General features: G+C 34.5%; 1 protein-coding gene across 1 annotated transcript in view; it reads left to right on the top strand.

The window, feature by feature from the left end:
* Positions 1-25,654, top strand: part of polo (Serine/threonine-protein kinase polo) — a 51,122-nt gene that overhangs the window by 264 nt on the left and 25,204 nt on the right. The window contains exons 2-3 of the mRNA XM_089102072.1: positions 10,762-10,986; positions 21,270-21,580. Of these exons, the coding sequence (XP_088958198.1) occupies positions 10,762-10,986; positions 21,270-21,580 (536 nt within the window). The remainder of the gene's footprint in view (positions 1-10,761; positions 10,987-21,269; positions 21,581-25,654) is intronic.

The following is a 25,654-nucleotide window of genomic DNA, read 5'->3' as shown; positions in this document are numbered from 1 at the left end:
GTGTTGGGTCTCTGGTAAAATTCTACTTCAGCTACTTTTGGCTATCTTGGAAAAGCTTTAAGTTAGAAAAATGAAACTTTCAGGGATGGGTCTACAGGCTAAAGTATGTCCTATCTATTGAAATTTTTACAAAACAGCATTATTCCTTTATTTTCAGTTAACAGTTTCTTTTTCTCTGGCTTTAGTTCTTAAAATTCAATTCCTGTTATTTGAGTAGAATTTTAAGCCATATCAATGTTTTCTTTCAAAATTTAGGAAATGTATTTGCATAGCCCATCCTCAAAACCTTATAAATTGGAGTTGAGCAAAGTTGTGAAGCTGAAAACATTTTTTATTGTAGGCTACTTCATCTAAGCAGAAGACTTATTTCGCCTAACAAGGTTTCACTTTTATAACCCACAGATTTTAAAGGTCAGGACCTTCTAGAGAGAGGAGTAGAGGTAGGTACTTCAAAATACCTCTCTCTGTGTGTGTGTTTTCTCTGTTTGTGTGTTGTCTCTGTATGTGTGTTGTCTCTGTTTGTATGTTGTCTTTGTGTGTGTGTCATCTCTGTGTGTGTGTTGTCTCTATGTGTGCATCATCTCTGTGTGTGTGTTGTCTCTGTGTTTGTGTTGTCCCTTTGTGTGTGTTGTCTGTGTTTGTGTTGTCTCTGAATATGTGTAGTCTCTGTGTGTGTTTTGTCTCTGTGTGTGTGTAGTCTCAGTGTGTGTTTTGTCTCTGTGTGTGTGTTGTCTCTGTGTGTATGTTGTCTGTGTGTGTTATGTCTCTGTGTGTGGGACATACTTTAGCCTGTAGACCCATCCCTGAAAGTTTCATTGGTAAATTTCTACCAAATCATATTATTGACTTATGCATAAAGTGAGTATACCACTTGATGCCTTTTTTTATGCTGATTACAAATATAGTAATCATTTCTATCAAAAATGAATTTCAACCCCCCCCCCATATATGCCAATTCAGGGTATATAGCCTATTTCTACAACCTAACCTAACCCTGAGTTGACAAATATAGGGGGGGGAGGGCTGAAATTTATTTCAGATAGAAATGATTATTATATTCACAATCAGCATAAAAAAAGGCATCAAATGGTGTATTCACTTTATTCCTAACTCAATAATATGATCTGGTAGAAAATTACCATTTCATTTTCCTAACTAAACCCTTTTCCAGGACAGCCTGCTAAATTAGAATTTTACCACCTATAGGCCTAGATTTCTTAGTGATGGTGGAATGTCAACTTCCACTGATATTTGAGTCCCAGTTTAAATTTCAGTCAATGTTTGCCAAATCTTGTTGGCTTTGAACAAGCCTAGAGTTGTAGCCTGGACTGTCTTATCTGTCAACTCATTTCACAGTGGTACAACTCTAATATTGGATAAGCTTTGCTGCTCTCTTTTTTAAAGGACCATGATAGGTAGATTTTTATGTGCTGGCCCCTGGCCTAATGGTGGCAAGTCATTTACCCCTTCCCCCCCCCTTTCTGGCAATTACCCCCAGGAAATATCCCCCTGTGGAAAATAAGACTTCAAATTTGAGAATTTTATTTGAATTTTTTTTATTTCTGTAGGGGGAAGGAATTTTTACTACTTGTGTATTACTCACTCAAGTTTATGCTGTGTAAAATTTGAGAACACACCAATTTTTTTGTTAGTTTCTTTGTTACATTAGAAATAATGGTCTGCATCCAAATTGTGTTTGGTACAATCATTCTGCATATTAGATAGATAGAGAAGTGTATTTTAAAGCCAAATATATGGCCATGAACATAGTAAAATAACATAAATGAAAGCCATGAATAACATAAACTTTGATCAGCAATAATCATAAAACACTTAAATAAAAGACTATAATAACTTAATAATATTACTTAAAACTTGGAAAAGTGGTCATTAAAAAAAAAAATACTTAACACTTGGAGAAAACACTTAAATGAAACATTGCATTTACTTTGTACTGTGATTTTTTTTTTAGTTAACAAAATTTCCAGATACCTTACTATTCTTCTGTAATTTTTTAGTGGCTTTATACCTAGAAAGAATTATTTTCTGACTTCAAACTGTCCAAATTCTTTACTCCCCTAGTAAATACCCCCCCCCCCCCATGGAAAAGAAGGCTTTCAAAATTTGAGAATTTTATTCGAGTTTAATTTTTTAAATTTCTGTAGAGGAAAGGAGTTTTGGTACTTGTGTATTAGGCAACTCACTCAAGTTTACACTGTGTTAAAACTCAAGAGCAAACTGGTTTCTTTGTTAGTTTTTTTTTTCAGCTTAGTTCAAGACAAAGGCAAGTGACAGAATATATAAGAAATATATTATTTGGGCTATATATTTGCACATAAGGGGGGGGGGGAGCTGGTAAAGTATTTGGACAGTTTAAAGTCAGGAAACAATTCTTTTTAGTTATGGCCACTAAAATATTACAGAAGAATAGCAAGGTTCCTGGAAATTTTGTAAACTAAAAAAAAAACAAATGTGTTCATGACCATATGTTTGACTTTAAAATACACTTCTCTATCTATCTAATATGCAGAATAATTGTACCAAACACACTTTGCATGCAGACCCACTATACTTTACCCCCCTAATATGGGAATTTATTTCTAAAGTAACAAAGAAACTAACAAAAAAAAACTGGTGTGTTCTCAAATTTTACAACACAAAAACTTGAGTGAGTGGAACATAATACACAAGTACTAAAATTCCTTCCCTCTACAAAAAAAAACTCAAACAAAATTCTTAAGTTTGGAAAGCCTTATTTTCCATGAGGGAGGGGGAGCAAATGCCTAGAACCAGCCTAGTATAGCCAGAATTAGGAGGTATAAATACATCCTTCATTACCCTAGAGCTCAGCAGCTTTTGAATCTTGGTTGCCCCTTTTTGTTGAAAAGGCAGGGTAATAACTACATAGCTTGTATGCTATGTTCAAACTGAGCATGATACAGGCTGGGGACAATTTTTTTCCTCTCTAGACACTTTTAGTGCCCTTGCACCTATTTTGTACTCTAAAGATGCTACAACCATTCCAAACTTATAATGAGCTAAGCAAGGAATTAATACAGTTTCTTTAGACCTACCACACATAGGCCTTGTTTTCTTATGATAAATGTTCACTTAATAAGCTCAAAGTTTTGATAGGCAATAACTTACAGTAATCATTGCTTTTGTAACTGTGTTTATCAGGCCAGATACAGCCCTAGCCTAAATATGCTTACATATCCAATTTTTTTGTAAGATAAGACCTTTAGTACTTGGAGACAGGACCTAGCCTTGGACAAACAAACACCCTGATTAAAATATATCTCTCCTAAATAGACTGCATCCTCTTAATATTGAACACAGTGTAAAGAGCTTTACATAGTATAGATTTGCTGATTAGATTCTTGAAAAATATTGTATTTTGACATTTAAATTTAGATTGAAGCTACCCCTACAGCCTGGTACATTTAAGGAGTTTTTCCACCATCTAATTGTTAGCTAACAAAAAATTGTTTGGACAGCAGAAAAAGAATTGTTAGCTCACAATTCGCAGAAACATGATACTGGGCAGAAAATTCAAAGAAAAATTCTGGCCAAGATAGTGTTACAGTGAGTTTATCTCAGCTTGATAATACCCAGCTGACACCAAAGCTTTGAAATTCAATTAATAGAATATTTCAAAGTGTTCATATCTTATAGACAAAAAATATAATTATTAATGCCCACAAGTGAAACAAAGGCACAAAGAATGTTATTAATTGGCAAAGTACATTGAATTTAGGCAAAAATTAAAACACCAGTGCTCAAGCTTTCCTAAAGGAAATGTTTAATGCATTTACATAAATTATCCCATATATAGAGGAAGTACATGAAGCTTGTAAAAAAATATAATTTAATTGCATAAGTGAAATTGTTAGATTTTTGATCATATCAAATTGCTATGAGTATGTGGCAATTTCGTTGTTTTTCTTCTTTTTTTTTAATGAAAGAATTGATTTTTTTTTCAATGAGATTACCAGAAAAGATATTTCTAATAAACTAAAAGGGGAAAGGAAGAAAAATAAGCAGATAATAAGAAATATAAAAAATTAAAATATGAAGGTAATAATAAAAATATGAAAAATAAAAATAAGAAGATAATAAGAAAAATAAGAAATAAAAATAATAAGAAATAAGAAAAATAAGAAAGGAAGAAAAATAAGAAATAAGAAAAATAAGAAATTCTCTATTGATATTGTAAGCATAAAAAGTACCCATCCTGCTTATTTTTGAATATTTCGTGTTAAACTCGCCAACAATTTCCTTCAACAAGTATTTGATTTGTTAGAGAAATCCTCTAACAATGTTAAATAACAATTTTTAGTTGAACTGCAGGAAAAAAATTGTTGGAGAAAATGTTAGCTAACAGTTTTTTGTTGGACAGCAGAAAAACCCCTTTAAATATAATTGTTCTGTTTCACAACACTTGTTTTGAATTAAAAATGTCCAATATTGAGCCCTTCTGTGATTCAGATAATTTTATCCAACTTAAAGATCTTTTGTCTGATATTAGACAGTGTTTCCTGTGATTAGGCTTGAGGTTTAATCATCTGTCTAAGATTAACTGCCAGTGCATTCAAATATTCAGTATTGTTTTTGGCTAAAACAATGAAGCAAATTGCATTCTTAGTAGACATATCCAATGGTGAAACAACCCAATCTCTGGGTGATATAGTAGAGATTTTACACTGGTTTCACTGTCGAAGTAGTGATTAGCAGCCCAAACCCATTAAAAGGGGGGGTGTTGAGATGTAATTTTGATGGCAAAATTTATGAAGTAAGGATTTTGTTAGTTTTATGTTGAGGCCTAACCTAGTTTGGGACAGGAAATAGTAAATATTTAGTGGTTGACGTTTTCTAAAGTAACCATTGCTATACAAGTAAAAGTATTGGGCCTACTATTAGTTATTTCATTTGATGCTATTTCTATGCAGCATCACCTTAAATCTGGTTTTGCAGGTGTGAAAGCATGGTTTCTTGTGTTACACCTGCCAGTGATGACTTCAAAGTTTGATTGAGGACTCTGGGGTATCCCAGTGTAGATCCCATCCCCTCTGCTCCCAATCTCTGTCCACACCATGCTTGAATGACTCCAGGGTTTGGGACTTGATGGTTTGACTTCTTAAGGAGCTCCAAAGTGGAGGAACACTGTTTGAAAAGAAGTCATAGCATTTTCTGCTGTTGGTAGTTCATTGGATAATTTTCTGGGATTTTGCCTGGGTTCTCTGGTTGGGGCTGATGGAAAGAAGGCCTGAGCCAGGTTTGGCTAAACATGTTAGTTGCAGCCAACATGTTCTTTTGATAATGCCAAGATGTCCCCTGCATTTGCAGCAGCTAAGAGGGTATGGTGATGGAACTTCAGCTGGAAGTCAACCATAACACCAAGATCATGCTCTTCACCTGCTGGTGTTAGATTAGAGGAGCTGCCAAGTCTAGGGCTATTCAATGTCTAATGTTGCTGGTAGTTATTGGGTCCTAGGTGGAGCACCTTGCATTTTTTAGCTTTGCACTATAGGAGCCATTTTTCTGACCAGTTTGATAGGTTATCCAGGTCTTCCTGTAGAGAGGTTCTTGCTTCTGCAGTATTGGCCACCCCTGCAAGATGGAGTCATCAGCTTAGATGGTTATTTTATGTATAATCAAGGACATCACTAATATAAATGTTGAATAAAGTTGGGCCAAGCCAAGTGCCCTGAAATACTCTCTTTACTTGTTGTAGGTTGGAGTAAACCAGTGAGTCTTCAGAAGTATAGAGAACAACAACCTGTGTTCTCTATGTCAGAAAGGCCTCACCCCAGTCAATAACTTCTTTAATTAATTGCTGGCATTCTAGTTTTAGATTTAGTCTACAATAAGGAACCTTCTCAAATGCCTTAGCCTGGTCAAGGAGAAAAAGATCAACTGGAATCCATTTATTCATGAGCTTATTGTTGTCATCATAGACATTAAGCAGGCTGGTATCTATTGATTGCCTTTTCTAAAACTGTGTTAACAGCTGGGCAAAAGGCTGTCAAGTGTTTTATGATGGCATCATTTACTATTCCTTCCCTAATTTTAGAGGGGACAGAGGCCAGACTGATAGGTTTGTAATTTTTGGCATCTGTACTTTTGTTTTTGAATACAGAAAGCACATTAGCAATCCTACAGTTTGGGGACTTTACTGGTGTTTAAAGATGTTGGCTAATAGGGAGGCTATCTGGTTTTCCATTTCTTTCAGGAGCCTTGGATGGATACCATCAGGACCTCTTGCTTTTGTTATACCAATCCATGCATCATGGTCACTTTTCTGACAGTGCCCTCCCCCCCCCCACTGATGTTCCCAGATATATCCCTAATAATAAATTTCTCATTTAATTGATCTTATAATAAATGATAGGTTCTTTGTTGTAATGGGTTTTGCAGTGAAATTTAGTTTCACCAGCATGAGAACAATACAATTATGAACATTAATACTGTTTGAAATGATTTTTTAAAATTGGGTAACAATGGAAGAAACTATGATAATCTCATTAATAGAAACATGCTACTTATTATGAAGTAAGAAGGCTATTGCTTTATAGCCTTCTTTAGTTCAGGAATTCAATTGATATTTTATCAAAAGCTTTAGAATAGTAAAAATAAATACAATGTATTAGTAGCCTACATCATTGTCTGCTGTTTTTTGGGTCAACTCACTTCAGTAAGCTGTGCATTGTTATACCTTCTATTATGAAAACAAGTCTGGGCAGGGTGCAGAAACAATTTGACTTGAAGTATTCCTGTATCAGTGCAAAATCGTGACAAAAAATCAAAGTATTTGGAATCAGGTCCCTAATTACCCATATCCAATATGCATTCTTTTTTATGAAGTGGTTTTACAACTAATTCTTTCCATGCAGTTGAACATTTATCTTTCTTTTAACACTGATTATACAGCAGACCAAGTGGTACTGCCAAAACTGATGCTAGACAAGAGACTATACTATTGAAAAAATCATGAATAATGGGGGAATTATTTGAGTCTAGATTTTGTATTAACTAGGGGGTATACCACTCCCCTATGACTCTCATTTTAGACAACAGAAAATTTGGAAATTTAATACTGCTTTTTCAAAGGCACTTGTTAAAACCAATTGTAATTAGGTATTAGCTTATTTTTCTCAAAGTTCAATAAGATGCAATATATCCTTTTAAAAATTTTGTAAATATTTATATATTAGTATGAGCTCATGGGTGTCCATAGGCTGAATTTTAGAGGAGGTTTACCTGGTCTAATCAGCACTTAAAATTCTGTACAATAGAAATCTCAAAATTTAAAATATAAGGCAGCATCATTCAGCCAGCCCAGGGGCTGGAGCCCACCTCTGCCCAATATTATTATGTTATTAAATATAAATTCAATATTATTAATTATAAATTAATACTAGAAGATAGCTAAGAGGCCCACAATCACCCAGAACAACAAACCAAACAAATAACTTTGTCTTTTTAAAAAGATGCTTAATTAAAAGTAATCCTGAAGTAAATGAAATTTAAGATTTCTCTTTATTAAATGGATAGATGAAAATTTATCAATAAGATCCTTGTGAGCATCCAAGCAACAGGCTATTGACACAAACGGAGTGAATTCAGATCTCTCAGTACTATACTTGTCAATGTTGATACTCTTTTTTTTGTTGCATGTTATAATGATGTACATCTTGTGATTGGGAGAACAAACTTTGATTGAGGTAATATGGTGGTAATTTCAAAATGTCATAATTGAATTTGAAAATAATTGCTCCAAAAGTAAATTGTTGAGAAACTGGAAGTATATCTATTTAAATATATAAAGATGCTGTAGAAGACTTATTTGGAAGTGCAATAGGCGATGGAATAAAAAGTTTCAGGATTCTTAGGGCTTTTTCAAGTTCAGGTTGACTCAGTAATACATATGTTTTTGTTTAATTGCTATTAAATTTTAAAAAGAACCAAGTTTCAGGGGTCAGTAGACCAAATAAGTTTTGGAACCACTAGCTTATGCAAAAACTTTAGAATACTAAATGGATACTATATTAAGCAATCTTCTTTTGCATCTTCTCTTTGTGACAATTCTCAGTAGTTTATTTGAGCACAACAAAAGTAAGACAAAGCTAAACAATTTTGCCCATGGAAAACCTTATTTAGCTTCTCAACATAATTTTTACTAATATATGGCATGGAATAATGTAGAGAAGCTATTTTAAAGAAGAAAAAAAAATTCTATTTCTATTTCTAGAGATAAATTAGAAATTTCTATTTCTACCTCATATGGTACTTGTGCACTAATTGGTACACACCGCTATAATTGTATCAAGGGAACACAAAACATGCCAAATGGGGATTTGTAATTGCAATAGAGAAATGGAATGCCAAGCATGGTTTTCATAGCCTTTACACTATTTAAACCGTTGTTTTTTTGGGGTTTAGGGGGTGGGAGAAGATACCTAGGTTAGGTTACATATTTAATATATGCTATGCTTTACCCCCCCCCCCCCCCACCCATAATGTGCAAATACATAGCCCAAATTTGTTTCTAAACTATCATATATACATCCTATTTTTTTTTTTATTAGCATTAACCAAACTTGACTTCTTTTGTTTGTACCATTTAGTGCACAAGTAGCACTCATATTATCATCATTTTAGTGCCCCTGAATATGTTGATAGATAGATATATGTTGTTTCTTAGAATATACAAATACATGTTTAGAGGGTGGAAAGTTTTTCCACAAATATTTGTTTGAAGAACAAGCCCCCTCCCCTCTATACCGAAATATTAGGCAATAGTGGCATGTAAAGGTGTTTTTTTTTTGCATTTCATCTCTTGGGAAAAAAAAAATCCTTGATAAGCTCTTGCCACCCAAAATTTTGGCTTTGCACACATGAGCTTGAATGTTCCTAACATTTTTGTCCTGGACCTTTACCTCCACTTGTTTCTACCCAGAGCTGTTCAAAGGGGGGGGCAGATCAGCTGTCCAGGGGTGCTGCAGCTGGGAGGTTGCCCACTTTGATCTAATTTTTCACTTCAATTTTTCTTTTGCTTATGTTTGAGTTAGGAGGGGTGTGTGCTGTAATTAATTTGTACCCGGGCACTACCAACCCTAGGAACAGCTCTATGTATACCTATATTTATTTATTTTTTTAGGAAGGGCTGATGGAGAATAAATGCTAATTTAAGGGTATGAATTTACATCCACATTGGATAGACTAATATATTTTATATTTATAGCTAATAGAAAATAAAAGAATGGATAACTTGATGCAAATTAAGGGGATAACCCCTAGATCTTTACATCCAGCTAGAATTGTGTCAAGTTGGTGTAGCCAATTCATCTTTTTAGCACATTTAAGTCAATTGTTTTTAAGCATCTCAGCTTTTCAAGAACTTATAAAAAAAAAACTTATTTTCACTTCTTTCTCAATATCCTTCATAGTTACATTACATATTCCGCCATAATATACATGTAGCTTTTCCAATTAGTTATATTTTTTTATACTAAGCTGAATAGACATAGGGTGACTATTTTCAAAGCAGATTGAGAAATTTGCCATATCTGATAAGTCCTGTATGCTAAAGATCTAGAATGATTCCTTTCTCATCTCCATTGGTGAGTCTTGATTAGATTTGTATGCAGCACTAGAAGAGCCAGAATTGGAACATCCAAGTTACAGGTAATTTCAAAAATATAATTTACTAACTGCACCACCTTTCTTCTCTTTATGTGATCATGTACCTCTCAGTCTCCCAAATGCCTTTTATCTCTTTTAAACATCTAATTGAAAGAAAATATGCTAACATTTTCTTAGTGCCACTGGTGGGTTCAGTAGGGTTTAAAAGAACCATCATTCAGAAACAAGAAGGGAAAGAACATTCTTTGAAGGAAAGAAACAAGAAAAATGGTAATAAAATATTTTGGCTGAAAGTAGGTAGCTTGTTGAATTTGTTTTATCATCATGGGAAATTTGGAATTTTCTAGTTAGAAGTAATCTAGTTAGAAGTAGGACCTTTTCCTCTGCCTATGACTAAGTCAAGAATTGTTTAGAGACTATCTAAATGAAAACAGAAATCTTGAATTTTGTGAATTTTTGGAAGGGGGATTTACTAGCTTTACACAAATCTACCAAACCAAAAATTTTAAGAAAAAAACAGGTATTTAAAGTTGAAATAATTGCTCCAATGCACATTTTAAATGAAAAAAATGGTGATTTTGTCAACACTTACTTATCTTGCAAAAATTTCTAAGCAGATAATATAATTTATGAAAATTGCCAAAATTTTTGTTGTATTTAGGGTAGGCTACATTTTAAACTCAGGACCTCTCTTAGCTCTCATGTATGTCCTAACATGGTCACTCTCCTTAATTCAAATAAAAGCAATAGTATAAGGAAATAGTTTGTAAACTAATAAAAAAGAATGCCCATGACTTTAATAAATTATTCTTAAAATTTTCGACTATCTTACTTTTTTCTTTTGTGCAATGTTTTTGTGATTTGTTTTCAAGGCCGTATCCAGGGGGGGGGGTTACCCGGTTTGAACCCCCCCCCCTGAAATTTGTGACCGAGTCGAAAATAAGTCTAAAAAATACCTGTAAAGACAAAACTACGGGATGTTAGACAAAGTCCACGGGACAAAATCGGGTAACCCCCCCCCCCCAAACAAAAATCCTGGATCTGCTCTTGTTTGTTTTAATAGTTAAAAGGTCTATTTGATACACATGGGCTTCCAAGTAATTTTGTTTGATATAGGGTGGATTTGCAAGATGTTTCGAACTGACAGATATGGCTACAAACGAAATACTGGCTGGCAAAATAGTCCCAAAAAGTCTCTTGACAAAACCGCATCAACGTGACAAAATGACGCAAGAAATTCAAATTCACAAAGCCCTGCATCACAAGTACATTGTTGGATTTCATGGCTTTTTTGAAGATCCAAACCATGTATATATTATTCTGGAGCTCTGCAGGAGAAGGGTAAGTTAAAAAAAAATGTCTTAAGTTTTTAGGACTAGTTTTTTTTTTTAATTTATGTGATTGTTTAGTAGTTCAGAGGTTGCTGTTTTAAAGTAGTTAAGAGGTTGATATATATATATATATATATATATATATATATATATATATATATATATATATATATATATATATATATATATATATATATACATATATATATACATATATATATATATACATATATATATATATATATATATATATATATATATATATATATATATATAAACAGAAGAAAGAAATCGGTTATACTCTTCTGAGAGAAGCAGGAGAATGTCTGAAGAAAGCAGTAGAAAAGAAGAACTTTTTGAACATTGGTCTGGCTCAAAGCATGCTGAAAGAAGCACTAAAAGCTCGTTCCGAAGAAAGGGAAAGGCCAGATGATGCTGAATCTGTGGAGGTACTTGTTTGAAAGAGGAAATCAGAACTGATTGATTGTCTTTCAAAAAGAACCTAAGAAGTGATGACAACGCGAATAACGTTAAGTGTGATTCTACCAGTCAATCAATCAATCATTTATTACCCACAACTAACAAAAAGTAGTACAAGTGGAGTACATAATAATAAAAAAGAAAAACAAAAAAAAAACAAAAAAACTCAACAAACACTAGCAATTAAATTAAACTACGAAAAGAACTGTAAAAGACCGTGGTCAGGGCCAAATTTACAAAATGCATCTGCAGAAAGCTATTTATATAAGTTATCAAGCTTTTGAGTTACACCCGTAACATAGAAATTTTTAATTAGATACCGATTTCTAATCCATGGTGGCAGAGAAAGAAGAAATTTGCAAAATTTGAAATATGTAACTTTAATCTTTTTTAAATCCTTTAGCTTAAGAACAGAATGAACACCCAAAAAATAAAGCACAGAATGATCAGAAAAAGTCGAGAATAAGCGCCCAAGAGCTCTTCTGTTATATTTTCCACGGTTTGCTTCAATTTTTGAATAACTGAACTGAATTTTTCTTACTTAATCAGCAACAATCTGTTTACGAAAGAGAGCTAGAGAATTAGAAACAGTAATACCAAGCCACCGAAAGGAAGAGACAGAAAGTACGGAAAATTAAGTATATACCAGAGGAGTAGACGAAGACAGATTATAAGATAAGAATTCACACTTGTCAAGATTTAGGGATAGACCAATATTTAGGAAAGACTGAGAAATTAAGGAAACCATCGCAGAAAGAGCAGACTTAGTACGACTAATCAACAGAATGTCATCAGCATAGGCAATGTAAGAAACATCAGTAGAACCAGAAAAATAAGTGCCTGAGATCTTTTCAAGAACAGTAGAAATACAAATTTTGAACAGGGTTGGTGATAAAACACCTCCCTGCCTAACACCACGAAGCAGTTTAATAGTTGTTTCTGGAAAAGATTTCAGGCGGAGGTAAGAATTAGAATACCAAAACCATAGAAAGTAAATAACCGAAAAATTAATACCAGAAGAAGCCAAAGAAAAGAAAAGCTGGTTATGAACAACAGAGTCAAAAGCCTTTGAAAGACAAGTGCACAGAGATTTACGCCTTTACCCTTAGAAGAATTAGAAAGTAGAATAGAAGAAAGGACACGATGAGCATGTTGGCACCCCACACCAGGTCTGAAACCAAGTTGATTTTCACCAAAGAAAGAAATATTTCGAGTTAAATTATGTAAAAGAATATATTCGAAGACCTTGCTAATCTTGCAAGAAACAGAAACTGGACGGTAAGAAGAGCAATTTGTTGGCTGTTTACCTCTTTTTAATATTGAACTCACGCTGCCTCACAAAAAGCTTTCCGGGACGACAGAAGATACCAAGCATATTTAAAACAAAAGTGCAAGATGTGACACAAGTTCAGCACATGGGGGAGTTAGATGCATTTTAGAGATACCATCATCATCAATAGACTTCGACTTAAGATGATTCAAAGCATTCAAAACTTCACAACGCAATATAGGAAAAACAAAAAGCTGACTTAAAAATTTAAGGACAATTTTAAGAATCGCTTCACCAAGCTTTCTATGAACAGAATAATTCAAAACGGAGTAAATCTTCAAATAATATGCATGCCTAGAGCTTGGTGGAATACCAATACTAATCACATTAGAATTGTCTGTTTTGATTGAATTAATTACTTTCCTTCAATTTTTTGGCGAAGATGGAAAATGAAGCCCTTGGTATCGGACCCTTTTTAGATACTTCTTAAGTTCTAATTTACTTTTATGTTTAATAAGAAAAATATTACTGTACCTAGGCCAACCACAATCAGTCCAAATTTTTTGCAAAAATTTAGCTTTATATTTACAGGTCTTAACGCTATGGTCAAGTGACTAAAGAAGCTTTTTAGTATTCTTTTGGATTAACTTTACTGGGACAGAAATATTTTCAGCTTCTTTCATAGCAGAGAAGATAAAATGATAATATTGGTCCATTTCGTATTCAGCAAATATAAAATTCCGACTACACTACAAAAGCTGAGAAGGAGCATAAATCGTACTTAGAAGTGAAGCCAAAGCTATAAAATAAACAGAAACATTCGCATCATTTCAATCAGGCTTATGAAACCAATTAGAACGTACACCATAACTCTTAGAAATACTCCCAGAAAAAACAACAGACTTTGATAAACAAAAAGATACCAGAAGGTGTTCAAGTTCGTTCTCGGCAAAATGAACCGTAACTGGCGAGTAGACAAGAGCTGCAGAACAAATAGCGTTATAAATGTCTGATTTACCACCTGAATGGTGAATATACGTATATTTATGGGACTTCTAAAAAATTTTATTTGCCGGGGGAGAATCAAAAAGCTGATAAATCCTTAAATTATCAGAAACCAGATCGGTATTAAAATAACAAGCAATAACAACATGCAACCCGTTATCCAATATCTTTTGAATTAAAGTTTTAAGACCATTACAAGCACAAGAGAAATTCTGAAGTGAACTAATGGAACGATCATTATATGGCAGATACACATTAATTAATACAACATTACCAAGACGCACCGCAAGAAAAGTGACATCTGATTGGAAAATCACAGGACTCGCACCAGAAATATTTTTTTTAAAAACACAAGCTAAACCGCCAGAAGGGTGACCACACGTAATTTTAACTGGACGCACAAAAACGACGTTATCTCTGCTTCGTCTCAGAAAATTTTCGGTAAAAGCAGTCAGTAAATGTTCTTGGAGGCAAACAACGTTGTAATTAACACAGAAATCATCCATAAAAAGGTCCTTGCCTTTCGTACCATAATTATTTGATCAGACTATACTTATGCCCGTATCCATTTCTGAGAATAGACTTTATCAATGATGTTCTTAACGGGCCATCGTAGGCTGTAAGAAAGATGAGATCCTCCACAATTAGCATATATCAGAGATTACGTACAACGATCCCTGATCGCAGACAAATGAGGTCCAGTACAGCGAGCGCACTTGGGAGCGCTACTAGTACATGCACTTTCCAAGTGTCCAGGTGAACGACACTTGAAGCAACACTTTGGCAATTGCTTGAACTCATAAACACGGAAGATTTCATACCCAATCTTCACACCGTTTCGCAGAAATGATCCTTTAGTAATAGCGTCTGCAAATTCAAGGTTAAACGATTTGCTTGTTCCAAACAGACTAGGCTCGATTATACCAAAATGGTTTCCGTAGCATTTCAAGGTTAAAATCAGACGGGATTTCTCTAATAATACCAGTGTCTTTCTTAGATAAAACTTTCACACTAGAACCAGTCAGAGCTCCTTTTTCTGATTTGAAAAAAACCTTAGCTGCAGATTTCTCAATATTCACCGTCCACCAATTTTTAGTCACTTGCACTCTGGACACCAGCTGATGACCAGAAATTGAATCTATTAATAATTTTCTCTTAAGTGGGTCACCATGATGAGGTGGGGGATTGGAGACCAAATTTGTAGTACGCGAATCACACGCAGCAGGTTGGCTAATCACAGGCATTTGAGGAAAGTTCAGATTTCAGGAATCAATCTTGGCGGATACTAGTGAAATCGCTTGCACAAGTCTCGTAAGTTTGGCTGTGACTTGTGTAAACGCTGCAACAGAGATGGAACAGGGACATCTGTTGGCGTTTTGATGACGAAACAAGGGAGCTGTTTTCCATCGGCATCACATTTATTCATGAAGTCTATAATATCTTGCAGGTGACTGAGAATTGCATTACTGCCCCTGCTGACAGGGGGATCGTTTTTATTCACAAAACTCCATAGATTTTCTTTCTCTGACTTAACAGTTTTCAAATCTTTAAAAAAGTCCACTCCTTTCCGTAAAATAACGGCTTCATCAACACCACTTAAATTTTTAAAAACAAAGTTCAACAGCGGTGAATACAAAAGCTCGGAAACGCTCATCTCGTTATAAATTCACTTCAAAAATAATTTAAACTAACACACGCGAAGTACACGTGATGGTCAGGCGACGAGCGCTGAATAATAGCAAATTAAGTTCATTAAACATAAACATAAGCTATTTTTTCGTCTGCATTGGTATAATCCTTTGCAATAGGTTTGAATCCAAAACAGGTCTTTTCACCATGAACTCTGAAGTCAAACAGTTCCTGGTAACGAACTGTAAGTAAGGACCGACCCGGCTCAATGGTAACCAAAACTAACAGAACTAATTGTAACACAGAACCAGTGAATTGTTACACTTACTCATGGACGCCAATCGTACGGTTTATTCCTGTTCGTAAACATTCAAAAGTTCTCGTTTACTAAGGTTGTTTGTTCCTTGTACCTGAATCTAAGTTGTGCTTTCATTAAAGTTCTCTTTTTTGTATGAGCAAATAAATTAATTGAAGATAGAATAAGACTTCCAGCCTTCTTTTCCGTAACCTCACGGGCTTTTAGAGGGTGATGATGATCATAAGGCAGTAACTGGGACCTTCATCTGCCTGTGCTCTGAGCGCCTCTTAGTAGTCACTTTTCGCCACTTCTTTTTAGTTGTGAAATAACTAGCAAGGCCGTATCCAGGGGGGGTTACCCGGTTTTAACCCCCCCCCCCCCCGAAATTTTTGACCGAGTCGAAAATTATTAAAACCTAGGTAAAAATCAGTAAAATTAGTCGAAAACTGAGTCAAAAATTAGTAACCCCTCCCCCCCGAAAAAGTAAAAAATTAGTAACCCCCCCCCCTGAAAAAAATCCTGGATCCGCCCTTGATAACTAGTCACTAGTTATATATATATATATATATATATATATATATATATATATATATATATATATATATATATATATACTATATATATATACTATATATATGAAACTATACCGATATACGAACACATTAGTGTACCGAAACTACCCCGACGTAAAATGTTGGAGTATGAATAATTGAGCAAAAACTACAACTATGTGTCAAAAACAGCTTTTACTGCTAATAGTTTCCCCCTATCTCCCCTTATAGTTTCAGATTCCCTTTATCTTCCCTTGTAGATTCACCTTCTCACTATCCTCCCTTATAGTTTCATCTTCTCTTTATCATGTTTCTCTATAGCAACCCAAAATGCCATCAGTGAAATAAGGTAACTCCTATTACACACCTGTGTGTAACTATGACCTTCTGACTTGTCATAGCTCTATAATCTGTCGATGAAATTTAAATAATGGTACATCCTTAGATAGAGTTGGCTGAGTACACACTCAACCCAGTATACAGTGTAAAGCAAATTTATTAGCCACTCAAATGAACCTGTTTCCAAAAGGCGTGCAAGAGTAGCTGCAAGACTGACATGCTCCAATAAGGAATTGATCCAATTTTTAGTCAATTTGAATAGCTGGAATAAACAGCTTTTTAATTTTGTCACTTTTGGCTGAACCTATGTGGTATTACTAACTGGTTATATTTGTTGCTTCTTAAAATAATTTAAGGAAAACACTAGTTCAATCTTAATGTAAAGAGTAGGCGGTTGTGGGAGGTATTAACCATATGCTGTGCTTTGGTGTCAATTGAGGGGTGGTAGGAGAGTGCACTGTAGACTGGTTATATACACACCCGTTACTGTCCACAGCTAGTTATATTTATTGCATTTTACAATACTGTCTGGAAAGCACTAGTTAAACCTTGACATAGAGAGTAAGCGGTTGTCAGAGGAAATAACTGTGCTGTGGTGTCAATTAGGATGGGGAGTTGTGGCTGGAGAGCACATCTAGATCTGTAAAAATTGCCTTTTTTTCTATTTTCATTGTAAAAAATTCGAGGAAACAACAAAATTGCCCCCTTCTTCTAGATTTTAAGACATATTTTTGCCACCCCTTTCTACGTTTCTACGAATGGATGCCACTGTCTTTTTTGTAAGATAATCTCCGTTTTCTGCTTTTATTCGCTTTTTCTTTTACACCTTTTTGGCTCCACCTGCTTTCATTAATTTTTTTTCTCTACTTAGTTTGGCCCTCTTCTTTCTTTTTTTCGGAAATATTGTTTCCTTATTTTGCAAATTATCTATTTTTGATTTAGCTGAGAAATGACGTGAAATTGGTCTTGAAGAGGAAGGTTTAATTTTTCCATTGATAGTGATTTTTGTTTGTTTTAACTTCTAAACCAGGCACTTCTGCAAAGAAAGGAGGCTTTGGGCCTACCCTGATATCTTCTTGAATAAATATTAAATGTCATTAACTATATAAAATGTCAACTAAATTTTTCTGAAGATTTTTTTTTTCAAACAGTTCGTGGTAATGAACTGTAAGTATGAAGCAACGCGGGCGAATAGTGACCAAACTTAAAAAAGGAAAAGAATTGGCTATTTATGCTGACTCCCAAGTATATAAAATTCAACAAGTTTAATTGTACCCATAAAAGCTAAGAGAATGAGAAAACTTGTTGGATTTTGCATAAATTGGGGAAAAAAATGTATGGTTACCACTTGAGCAACGGTTAAACCATTCACGACTTTAAGTATCTGTGTACCTGTCCAGCTCTACTCAATTGATGAGTGTGCGTGTATTTGTGGAATTTGAAACATATAAAAAGGGAAGTTGACTAGCATGCCAGTGAAGACCCAAGGAGAGAGACAGAGAGAGCCCATGTACCTTTCATTTCCACTAGAAAACCCCTAAAAAATTCTGTCGTATTAATGAAAATCACACTATTAGATTTCAGCATATCAGAGAACTCTATTCTAAAGGTTTCAAGCTCCTATCTAAAAAAGACTGGAATTTGCTCTTTTTTTCCAGAAGAAAGATCTTCATTTTTTCCAGGGATGATCATATTGAACCAATGGTCCTAGAAGATCGGGAGAGCTTTTTGAAAGGAAAGTAAAAATTTTAGGGCCTCTTTTTAAGTTACCAAAAAGATCGTGTCAAGGAAAAGTGGCGTTTTCTGCTATTTTTTGGCACCAAACTACGATTTTACCCCAAATAGGATCAAGTTGCTGCTGATTGAAAATTCTGAGATAGCCAATTGATAAAAAAATATCAAAAACTGTATATTGAACTTGCCGATTGTAGAGGAAGTGATACCATACGTTGGCGAATTTGTTCGTGAAAAGTCACATAGTTCATAAAAGATAAATGGTTAATATTCACGTTTATCTTAACGCTTGATTTAACTAAGTTGTTTCACGTGATTTTACAAAATAACATAAATGAAAGGCACAAATAACATAAACTTTGATCAGCGATCATCATAAAACACTTATTAGTTAGTTAACAAAATTTCCAGATACCTCGCTATTATTCTGTGGCCATACCTAGAAAGAATTGTTTTCTGACTTCATACTGTCCAACTACATCCCCCCCCCCCTTGTGTGCAAATATATAGCCCAAATTATATATTTCTCATATATTTGCCACTTGTATTTGTCTTGTCTCGCGCTAAGCTAAGCTGAAAAATACTAGTGAAGAAACCGGTTTGTTCTCAATTTTTACACAGCATAAACTTGAGTGAGTTGTCCATAATACGCAAATTCAAAAATTTCTTCCCCCTACGGAAATAAAAAAATATAACTCAAATAAAATTCTTAAATTTGGAAAGCCTTATTTTCCACGGGGGGTATTTTCCACGGTGGGGTATTTTCCGCCCGGGGGGCGGGGGGTAGTTGCCGGGGGGTAAACACCGGCCATCGTTTTACATGTCCAATGAAGTCTTGACAGAGCCACCTATATTTCGACAAGGCCTGTTGCTGTATGTCGAAAATTTCAATAAGGTTACTACAAAATATTCTCAAAAGAAATGAATCTCATAATAGAAGCCATTATCTACATTTCAATTTGGCTGAAAGAACATTTTTAGTCAGTTGGGTATTCCACTACAACAGACAAGAATTTTCGACACTTGGAACATAGTTTCGTCAATATAAAATTAGCTGTCATTTAACTTAATTTTATGAAGAAAAGGCCAATGTGGCTACATTTTAGAAAATTCCAGATGCATCTTGATGCATTGGTGCTGATCCCACCTTTTTTGCAAAAAAAATAAAAATATTTTTGCAAAAAAATAAAAAATATTTCCCACCTTTTTGCAAAAAAAAAATTTTTTTTGCAAAAAAATAACCAAGTAATGACAGTTTGAACTGTAATTGCCGGGAGCTCATTTTGTGTCGAAAACAGGAAACTGATTGAATTGACTGTTCTTTTCTTATCTGGGTGTATGGGATATAGTGTCAACGTTTCGCATTGTCAAAATATAACGACGGGTTCAAGAGATGGTGTTCCAAGTCACGGCTAAGCAGAGTTACCCTCTTTCGAAGGAAAATTTCGACAATGGTTCCAAAATTGCACTGTCGAATCATCCTTTACCCTGGCCCTCTTGTTGCTCGTCACTTCTGCTAATGCATGTCCATCATCATCTTAGTCGAAAAAGGACCCTAATTAGTCCTTTATCATTTGGAAATATGCCCAAAACAATCACTTTTCAGATGTTGTCTACCGATCTTAGGGAAATCACCAAATTGCAGGTTTACCTAAACTCATTGGGAGCAAATCAATTAAGAACTTACTTTTGGTGCTTACTTTTTGCGTGAACCAGACAAGGATTCATCCTGTTCGGCACCGATTGCCGAAGGCGTTGATGAACTTAACCTGTCTTTGGCAGCCTCTTCAGTGAACCCTCGTCCCAGCGACGACGCCCGTGTCGGTCAAACTTCACTCAAGGATATATGTTATTCTTGAATGTCTGCCAGATTTTTTCAGTGATCACCAAGCAGGGCGTATTCAGGATTCTTGTTTGGGGGTATTTTTTTGGATAGGAGGGGGGGGGGTACATAAAACTAAAAAACGCATCAAAAGTTTGTTTATATGCATTTTTGTTACATTTTTTACAAGCCGGACAGGCATTTACAGGGGGGGGGGGTCACCCCACCCCTCAATACAGCCATGCCAATAAGTCTCCTTTTTCAAGTCGGATTGGCGTCACGGGTAAGGACATCGAAGAATATAGTACCGATTGATGGTCTTACAACAGTTCGGCATCACTTTTAAACTATAGCCATGCGAAGAGACATTTGGAAGTTGATTTATCGGCAGGCTGTCAACATGCCTGAGAAGTTGGGCTTCTACTAGGAAGAGCTGCTAGGGATGCCAAAAGAGGATCTAACAAATTCCGTAAGGCAGTGTAAATGAAGAAAAAGTAACGGCAACTATGAACAATTATTGACTATATTAAATGCTATCCTCAAAAGTCAAGGAACATTTGAAATATAACTATGACTGTAACTACGACTATGTGCAGTGCAGTACTGCCAAGTGCAGTCATAGTGGACGTTTGAGAGTTATCCTGATAACAATATATTTACAGACCTAGTCACATGGGACGGGAGACTCCTTCCCCAAGACTGGTCTAAAGGCTTTCTGCCCTATTTTAATTGTAAATATTGGTATAAAGAGGCACTTACCCAATTTGAAGCCCTTCTCAACCTCCGACTCGACCTCCTCTGGTAGTATATGCTACTCTTGATTAAGCCTCGTCTTGATTGACATCATTCACCCTACCACCAGCATGACCGGCTTCGATTCGACGGCCAATCATAGCCGTGAGAATATTTGAAGGCTGTCCAGCTATATTGACTGTCCAATCATAGCCGCCTTTTTAAAACTGATCCCCGTACAAAAATACTGCTGGTAGGGTAAATGATGTCAATCAAGACGAGGCTTTAGAGAAATGATCTTGAGAAACACTATCAGCGTGACAGCTTTTCTTTTCAATAAAAACAAAAAATGTTGTAACTTTTGTACGCATAATTGTTCTTTTATTTTATCTTTTCAAAAAGCATTGATTTAATAAAAATTTATTTAATCCAGAGTCTCATGGAACTCCACAAGCGACGAAAAGCAATCACGGAGCCGGAGACTCGCTACTTCTTACGACAGATTCTTATCGGAGTCAAATATTTACATGATAATAAGATCATCCATAGAGATTTGAAGTTAGGTAACCTTTTTTTGAATGACGAAATGGAAATCAAAATCGGTGACTTTGGCTTGGCCACAAATGTTGTCGGTGGTGAAAGGAAGAAGACACTGTGTGGCACTCCAAATTATATTGCCCCTGAGGTTTTGAACAAGAAAGGGCATTCTTTTGAAGTGGATGTTTGGTCCATAGGATGTATAATGTAAGATTTTTTTACATGTTATTTTACAATTTTTTTCCTTTTTTCTTACGATTGGTACAAATCATAAACTCTTTAAAAATCGAGGACAGTGTGTGATACAGTGTATGGTACTCCAGATTATACTGTTCTAAGGTTTTGAATAAGAAAGGTATTCTTTTGAAGGGGCTGTTTGGTCTATAGAATGTATAATACTATATTTTTTAATCTGTATTTATTCTTAATATGTTTACAATTTTCCCTTTTTTCTTATGATTTGATAAAAATTATATTTTTTTTTAAATCGAGGACTGTGTGTGGTACTCCAAATTATACTGCTCTAGAGTTTTGAAGAAGAGAATATATTTTTTTGAGGTAGTTTTACATTTTTCTTATTTTTTCTTACGAATTTGTGAAAATTGACGTGTCCAAACCTACATACCTTACCGTACATACCGTATTTTGAATTTGACGGTTTTTACACAATTTTGGCATTCTTGATTGTTCTTTTCAAGTGGATGTTGAGTCAGTTAAATTTGATCTTTTTATATTGTTGTTTCTTCTTTGACTTATTTGTTAAAAATTAATGTATGGTAGCATGGGCATATATAGGCTTCTTCCCTATGTAGCTTGCTAACAAAATTATAAATGAATTAGAAAGTTTAAAACAAAATGGTAAAATTACTCCACAACTATATAATACATTTTTCCCCCGCGGTAGTGTTTGTCCAAAGTTTTATGGTCTACCAAAATTACATAAGCAAGGCATTCCTTTAAGGCCCATAGTAGCTTGTACGAAACCCCCCACATCCAATATTGGGAAATGGTTATGTATAGCCTTTAAACCTTTGCTTTACTCTAAAAAATCATATATATATATATATATATATATATATATATATATATATATATATATATATATATATATATATATATATATATATATATATATATAATTCGGTAGATTTAGTTGAAAAACTCAAAAACGTAAATATCTCGGAAAATACAATTATAAGTAGCTTTGACATTGTTTCAATGTATACAAATATTAATGTAGCAGTATCTGAACAATTAATAGAAAATAAAATCAAAGAAAATTATCATTCAATAGAATCTTCAGCAGCAGGAATAGATTGCGAAGTCTTAATGACCTTGGTTAAACTCTGTAACAAGTACTCAATGTATTTCCAATTCCGTAAGTCTTTTTACCAGCAAATTAATGGTATATCCATGGGCGCGCCCCTCTCCAGGTTACTGGCGAATATTTATGTCGAACTTATTGAAAATTGGGCATTAGATTCGTTTACTTTTTTTTTTGAAAATCGAGGACTGTGTGTGGTACTCCAAATTATACTGTTGTAAAGTTTTTGAAGAAGGGAATATATTTTTTGAGGTAGTTTTACGTTTTTCTTATGTTTTCTTACGAATTAGTGAAAATTGACGTGTCTGAACCTACATACCTTACCGTAAATACCATATTTTGAAGTCTGACGGTTTTTACACAGTTTTGGCATTCTTGATTATCTTTCAAGTGGATGTTGGGTCAGTTAAGTTTGATCTTTTTATATTGTTGTTTCTTCTTTGACTTATTTGTTAAAAATTAATGTGTGGTAGCATGGGTGTACATAGATTCTTCTCTAGGGGGAGGAGGCAGCTGATTCTGTGATGAAGGGTAGGGAGCTGAAGGCAGCTCACAAAACCTTACATTGCCATCAAGTTCTATCATACCTATGAAATCTTTATTAATAAATAATCACCAAAAATCATAAATCATCAATAAGCTTGATCATTAACTTTCTTGTATTAGAGCTAAACCTGTCCAAGAAAATATGGGTAATGGTGTCTTGTTTTGCTGTTATTCTATGATTCCAGCTTTTTATTTCCATCCTTATAAACCAACTACCTATTATCAACTGCTTTTTAGCCATCTACCTTTTTCAACTGCTTTTTCAACGATCCTCTTCTCAGCCATATCTAGTTTAAATTTTAATTTCTAGGGGGGGGGGGCAGGTGCCCCCCCATTTTCGTACGCCCATGTGTGGTAAGCTTTCAAACTTTACCATAAGTTAAGCAGATATTTTGAACGAAATATTCGCATTGTTGGTGTTTTACTGATGTGGATATCTGCTAGTTTTAGTTGGAATCAAAACATTGTAACAGTATATCCAAGCACAGTCTATTTATTAGATATCATGAAGAAAAATAAATTTGAAAGTAATTTCCTGTGGAAACTCAAAAGTAAATAAAAAATAAGATATTTTGCAATGTAAAAAAAAATACATGTAAAAAATTTCTTAGACCACACTGCTTTTCCATTTACGAAAATTTAAGCAAGAAAAAACGGGTTATAATTTCAACAAAGCAGTGTAAATAAAAACAAAACAACACTTTAATTAAAAAATATCCCGAATATTTCGGCCCCACGTCTGGGAGCCTTTCTCAACGGAAAAAAAATGTTTAAAAAAATAAAACACATACAAATAATACGACAACCAAACATATGAGGAAGAAGAAAAAATTAAATAAGAATAACTCACATTATAAACAAACTTCCAGCACTGGCGTTATAACAAGAACAAAACCAAAGCGAATGTCTATGGCAGGGCCGTATCCAGGATTTTTGTTCAGGGGGGTTTTTACTAATTTTTGACTTTTTTTGGGGGGGGGGTTACTTATTTTTGACTCAGTTTTCGACTAATTTTACTGATTTTTACCTAGGTTTTACTAATTTTCGACTTATTTTCGAGTTGGTAAAAAATTTCGGGGGGTGGGTTCAAACCGGGTAACCCCCCCCCCCTGGATACGGCCTTGGTCTATGGTGAAACCATGGGTCAGTCTCCCTCAACATTCAGTGCATCTTATACACTTCTTTTTCTTGCTTAATTTTTCATACATGTAAACTTCTTTTGACTTGAATTTTGAATAAAAAAAGACGAATTCGTTTCCAGTGGATGTCTGGTCAATTAAATGTATAATTTGAGTTTTTTTATTGTCATTTTCTTCCTTAACATTTTCATTTGTAGTTTTTTTCTTCATGTTGTCATTTGACAACATTTAATGTAGATGGCGTACAGGCTTTACCCTGTTCTAATCTAACGTGTTTATAAAATTAGGTCATATCTCCCAATATGGCCAATGTATAAATTATTATATTTAGTGTAATATTATCATAATTCATACCAAAATATAATATTTTTATAATTGTAAAGCTCAAAAACTGTAAAGAAGAGAGAACGAATGAAAATCGAAGAGAACTTTGCAAATATTTCGGTCGAGACCTACGCTGAACCATCTTCAATGTTGAATAAGAAAAAATAGAGATAAAAGTCCAAAGGATAATACAAAAATCAAACCTTAAAAAAAATGAAACTAAAATAAGTTATTCTTTCATCGTTACTTGGAAAGGGTCTTATTATTGAGTGCAGCAAGATGTGTAGCTTCACAAACACTACCCAGTATGATATTCCAAACAATTTTTGTAAAATTTCTAATGATAAATATGTACAAATAATAGTTCAAATAGGGATAAGTCCTTTAAATAGACAGTGAAAACAATGACAAAATCTCTGGATATTTCGATCACATACACAGTGATCGTTTATCTGTCAGTGATTACTGTGTATGTGATCGAAATATCCAGAGATTTTGTCTTTGTTTTCACTGTCAAATAAAATGATTTATCTCCATTTGAACTGTTATTTGTACGTCATGGAGAGGCAGCGTGATCTCAAATAATTCTAAATTTAAGGTATTATGTCGAAACATGGGCGTAGGGAGGGGGGGGGGGTAGCTGAACCCCCGCCCCCCCTAGACCTTCAAATTTACATTAGATATGGCTGAAAAAGCAGATGGTTTGTAAAAAGCAGTTGATAAAACTCCATCACACTATCGACTGCCCCCCCCCCCTAGACAATATGCTGCCTAATGCTGCCTACGCCCATGTGTCGAAAATACTTGACTTATAAAACAATGCTTTAAATGATTTGGATCATACAAAACATGATAATTTCAGTAGTGATTTGGACAGTTACTATTACCTGGAATTAAATACTGTCCGAATACAGTAAAAGATTTAAAGTTTCATAAAACAAAAGTTCA

This window comes from Artemia sp. Qi Xiang Cuo, chromosome 16 (assembly GCF_049724085.1).
Source record: "Artemia sp. Qi Xiang Cuo chromosome 16, ASM4972408v1, whole genome shotgun sequence".
Taxonomy (NCBI): Eukaryota; Metazoa; Arthropoda; class Branchiopoda; order Anostraca; family Artemiidae; genus Artemia; species Artemia sp. Qi Xiang Cuo.
Note: the sequence above shows the minus strand (reverse complement) of the source record. Positions and strands in the feature narration are given on the sequence as shown.